Consider the following 6,022-nt stretch of genomic DNA (forward strand, 5'->3'; position numbering starts at 1 on the left):
ACAACTAAAAAATACAAGAAAATAAACGATACTTAATATTACCAATAAGATGTAAATTTTCATGATTTCCAAACAAGTGAAACAATCATATACATATTTCTTTACTAGCCTTGTACTCGCGCGATACAGCGGAGCATAGGAAAAAAAAACGTTGGTTAAATAGTGGTATCGTGTTATTACATGAATGTATGATTCAACTTAAGTGTTTCTTAGTCCGACTGAAAGTGCAAACCGTCGTCGTTGATTTAGAGTGAGCGGTTTTTAGCTTGATTGATTATTAAATTCAGTAACGCATGTGTGTGTTTTTGGTATACTATGAGAGCAACTTCAGGGAAGGGAAGGGAAGGGACATGCATAAAGTTTTTTTCTTTAAAGGTATTTTTGGAATTTCAAGAATAAAGTGTTTGATGGTAGTATAAATTAAAAGGGTAAATTAGAGATTTTAAAAGTAGAGTGTTAAATTTTGAGGAGGATAGTTTGTTTATATAGATAATATATATAATTAATTGATCTACATACTTAACTGTATTTCCAAAGAGTACGTATTCCATTTTATTAGTTAAGGCTAAACAAAGTTCAACCTAAAACTTATCATTTAACTATAATAATTGAATTTAGGGATTAGTACATTGGAATCTAAGCAACTTTATACAAATTATCATAGTAAGTATCGAACTTCAATCATGTGCATTGTATGTAATGAACTTTTAAATCATGTGCATTGTATGTACTCGCGTATATGTGGCAACCATATAGGCTGTCACTTGTAAGTTTTTTATTGGTCGGATACATACAATGCACAAGATTTGAATTTTCATTACATACAATGCACATGATTAAAGTTTGATACACACTATGATAATTCGTGTAAAGTTGATTGCATTCTGAAATACTAATCCCTTGAATTTAAAACCACAAAAGAGTTTTTTTTATTTTTTAAAAAAGTGTGGATTACTCGCAGCGGAGTGTCTATCATACATTGTCTTAACTGGGTCCGCGCTAGAAAGCCTCCTCACCTCCAATACCTAGTAGGAGAATAAATCTCTAACTAAACCATCTGAAAACACAACATAAATTTAATTGTAATAAAATCATGTCCCTTTGCGGGACTCTACATGTTTCACTGGATGACTTTATTTGTGAAAAATTCCTTGAAATTGCCTTTCTTATGTCTCGAACCGGGGATCTCCAGCATGTAAAGCTGTCACTCAACCACTGCACTATAATTATCTTATATGACTATTTAGAACTCTAGGGTCGGTTTTGGTAACCTTGAATAACATGAAGGATAATTATGCATAACATATAAATCTTAATTGGCGACACTTGAGAAGGAATGGCCCCTACCAACTACCAAGTTCATGACAGTCAGCCACGTTCAGCTGCAACCCCACAACTAAACTAATTATGTACTCGTACATTGTAAACAAACCAACATGATTAAAACACCCAAATAAAAGGAAAAGAGCAATGATAAGTGAAAATAAATAAACAATGTCATCAAATTAAAGACACTACATTTAACTAATTAACTATTACTCCATGGTATTTGTTAATCATCAAGATATCAATATTAATGGGAAGACACATATGCATATCGTTTAATAAGCCACATACATGATGATAGTAAATCATACATATACAATAACTAAATAAATTTGAAGAAAATGTCATAATAATATGTACAAAGTAGAAGGGTACGTATAGTATGTAATGTAGTGTTAAAGTTGAACAAGAAGGTCCTAACCCTATAGGGTATCATTTGAAGAGCCAAATAAAATGTCGTCCTTGTTTTATGGTATTCTTAATCACATTTAAAGACCGATACAATCATTTTTCTTGATCATTTTAGTTACATTATCCTTTTGTTATATATGGTTCTTATCAAACCATTCATCGTTGTTCATCAGCAATGATACAAACAGTTAACTAAATATTGTCAAAATCATTATTTTGATGCTCCCTCAATCAACTACTACTAAAAACTACAAATCTCCGGGGATAGAAATATCACATAAGAAAAGCTAACTTATCAAGTTTCTAGCATAGCCAACAAAACTTTTCTTATGTCATCTTTATATCATCATCAACTAACTATTTTAAATATATAAAATAAATGGATTCTTTGAAAAGCTATTATAATTATTTTACAATATACAAGACATGCATTTGAATCAATGGTTCATTATTTTACCTTTTAAAAATTCTAAAAATGGTTATTCTACAATCCGTATTTTACGCGGGATATAGACGTAAGTAAACTAAAAGAAAGTTTTGACATGGGAGCCCATACTCTTACCTCATATATTCGTACAACGTTTATATAGACTATAGTAGACTGATATGATATTCTTCACTAATTAACAACAATATAACTATTATTTTTTTAACAACATATACTTATTATTTAAAGAGTAACTACTTTTACAAAAAGGAAAAAGACAATTATAGGCCCCACAAACCTATCATTAATATTACTCTTACCATCTTCTTGCCTTAGCCTTTTAAATCTTAAATTCTCTACTCTACTTTCTTCGCCATCATATATATGACAAGGGGAAGTGACTAGCTAGGTGAGAGAGCAAGAACAAAAAAAATAAAATGGTCAGAAATGGCACTAAAATGCCAAGTTTTTGCTTAGCAAAAATTAGGCCACATGTTAGAGTGCGTTCACAAACTATACAATTGAAAGAAAACAACATTGATTCTTTTACTAAAACCGAAGACCAAAAATCCAAAGATTCTGATAGTTGTTGCAATGAGAAAGATATTACATCGGGAGATGTCCCTAAAGTTGATCAAGTGCCTCCGAAGGTTATTAGCAGGAAAGTGATGATCGTTGTCGATTCAAGTATTGAAGCGAAAAACGCATTGCAATGGGCCTTGACGCATACAGTTCAGGGCCATGACATTCTAGTTCTTCTATATGTTAAAAAGATTACTTCTATGCAAGGTTAGTTTTTTAGCAGTTATTTATTAGTTAATACATAATTAATAGCTAGTGATATCGCAATTGTTGTTTTAATATAAGTTATTATCTTGCCACACTAATTAACTAGCAAGCATTATAATAAAATTAGTTATTTGTTTGTGGTTTTCTTTAGCTATAATAAATTGTAAAAAAATATAAGTAGACACAAGTTGCCTAGCCCTTAAGATAACTAATTAAAGCGATATGTTGATATTTACACAACAATTAATTTCAAACTTTATCTACTCTAGTTGTACAATGCTAAACTCTACCATTTCTACATGTTATTTATGGACAACTTATGTTGTTGTGACATTTCAGCGACCCTAAAATAATACGAGTATAACCAAGTGGGACAGTGGGTGGGTGATGTGCTAATACGGATGATATATCTAATCGGTTATTGGTAGAATATAATAGTAGGGCTATTTGAGGCTTAGCGTTTATCGATCTAGCTATATATATATATATTTGGGTTTTGGTATAGATTAAAGGTGGTGGTTAAAAATTTCATATCAATCAATATCCAAATTAAAGTACATATGAATGACTTCATCAGGTTTGACAAAGATAGTTGCGCTCGAAGGGCCATATGAAATTATGAATGACTTAGAAATAGCCCCTCAAGCTTTATGCATCTAATTTGGCTTTAATTTAGTTTACCGGCCACTTCTTATTTCTAAATTTGAAGGTTCCTGGTCAAAGTAGAAAGTACTATGGTAAACATGCCCCTTTTTCCCTAAGTCGACTTTTTCATAGTGAAACAAGTAAGATTAAATGTGTTATATTTCGTACTTGCTAATTAAATATATATGTATTCGCTTCAGGAAATGATCAGGGGACTAATAATAAGGAGAAAGCTACCAAAATTCCTGGATTTCTTTCTGCAATGAAAAACACATGTCAGATGAAATACTCGGATGTGAGTATTGACCCGAAATTTCTTGTTTCTCATTTTTTTTTTTTTATTACAAGTGTGAAATTTTAATTCAAATAATACTAACAAATGTTCATATGTCACTGTAGCTACAAGTTGAGATATTGATGGTAGAAGGAACAGAGAAGGGTACAACCATTGTGGAAGAAGCAAAAAAACAAGAGGTGACAATGTTGGTACTAGGACAAAAGAAGCAACCATTTACATGGCGTCTATTGTTGACGTGGGCCGGCAGACCGTTGGGTGGCAATGGTGGCGGAGTGGCGGATTATTGTGTCCAAAACGCCACTTGTATGGCAGTAGCGGTACGAAGGAAGAGTAAAAGAGTTGGTGGCTATCTTATTACAACCAAACGTCAAAAGGATTTTTGGCTCTTGGCTTGATCAAAAGCTTAGAATAAAATTAAGGGTAAGTTTCATCATATATTGTTTGTTTTGGTCTAGTTTTGAGTACATATGATTTGTACATTCTTAAATGGTAAATGAGGATTGGATTGGATTGTGTTTTATGTGGTTTGGCCCGTGAGACTCTATATGGCCCATGATACACTTTTGAGATTTTTCATGTTCCAATTTTTATTTCCCCGATCACCCTGAACTCCCCAAAGATGATATCTAATAATAATGTTAGAAGCTCAAGTTAATTGTGTGAACATAAAAACATTTAACTAGTAATCCATCACGACTTAAGAACCTCATACAAGTCGATCGGCCATTTTGTATAAATTACAAAGTCTATTAATTTCTTGACAAGAAAGTTTGACTAAATTACTGTACAAAAAATTAACAGAAATAAAGCGAAAGTTTGAAAATTGATGGTCAAAAACTCAAAATGGAAGTAAAAAAGGAACCGGCCAATTGTGGCCCTGTGGGAAAGGGCGAGTGGGCGGAATAAAAAATACTGCAACACGATAATATTTAAAGGTTCAAGCATAAGTGGTATATATAGTCATTATTTTTTCGGCATATTAGCTTCTTGTGACATATTACTATATTAGCTTTTTCTTTTTTGGTTATTTTAACAACTTTCAATACCAAAAGGTAGAATGTATCGTATTATAGCTAGTTATTTTATCGTTGGATTACTATTATAAAGTAACTGGATACAAAACAACTCGCTAGTCTAACAATATATAAGAATGAAAACAATAGTTTACGACTTAATACACCCTACACAATATAATCAAATAATGAACAGGAATACACTTTAACATTCAAAGTAGTTTATTTGTTGTTAGCAAATGATGGAAGCAATTTGCTTATACAAACTAGTTAGGTCATCCATACAAATGTCACTTGATTCATTAAATTAAACTAAATAAAATTAAGCTAATTTATTCATCCCGTTCATGAAAAGTTACTCCTATAGCTTTTTTTTTTAAAGTTCACCAACCATCGTTCTTAACATTATTGTTAATTTTAACATCTTCATATTATATGCAACTATTATATTCCAATATTTATCGTATTTTCAAAGAAATATAATTTCTTATGTGTATTCATGTGCAAATACATTAATCATAGCCATAGAAGTTTATATATGACGATAACGATACACAATTTTGTTAGAGTTTAAATATGGAAGAGATATGACATATAGTTGTAGACAATCATATTTGTATATCAATAGTTAAATGAATGTTTCAGCAAAACCTTCAATAAACGTGGCAAAACAAATATGTAATCGTATATTTATATGTGTGAAGTCTACAATATGTGTGTGTTCACTTATGTATATATAAGTGCGTGTCAAGGTGCTTTTGTATTTTTGTATATACATGGATATAAGCAGAGATGGTAACAGAAAAAAAAATTTAAAGAGGATAAAATTAAAAAATTCGTGAAAAAGAAATTTAAAAAGGGTTAAAAATTTAGAGGAAATCTTTAAAAATCAATGAAAAATTTTAAAAAATATGACAAAATCTAAATTTTGCCCCCCATACAGTACCGCCACTAGATATAAGAAGGTGTAATAATGTATGATAACAGGAAAAAAGAAACATATAAGGATATAGTTATACAGAAAAACTAAACATATAAATATAAATTTATATCTAGGATAAATGGGTATAAAAAAATTCTCTATCTCTATACGTGAAAATAGTGACAAATATA

General features: G+C 30.9%; 1 protein-coding gene across 1 annotated transcript; it reads left to right on the top strand.

Annotated features, from left to right (window-relative positions):
- The first annotated feature begins 2,550 nt into the window (after nt 1-2,550).
- On the top strand, nt 2,551-4,416 carry LOC122580367. The gene is made up of 3 exons (XM_043752639.1): nt 2,551-2,953; nt 3,799-3,893; nt 3,998-4,416. Exons 1-3 carry the CDS (start codon nt 2,602-2,604, stop codon nt 4,289-4,291), a joined length of 741 nt encoding a protein of 246 aa, XP_043608574.1. The 5' UTR covers nt 2,551-2,601; the 3' UTR covers nt 4,292-4,416.
- The last annotated feature ends 1,606 nt before the right edge of the window (nt 4,417-6,022 follow it).

This window comes from Erigeron canadensis, chromosome 8 (genome assembly GCF_010389155.1).
Source record: "Erigeron canadensis isolate Cc75 chromosome 8, C_canadensis_v1, whole genome shotgun sequence".
Taxonomy (NCBI): Eukaryota; Viridiplantae; Streptophyta; class Magnoliopsida; order Asterales; family Asteraceae; genus Erigeron; species Erigeron canadensis.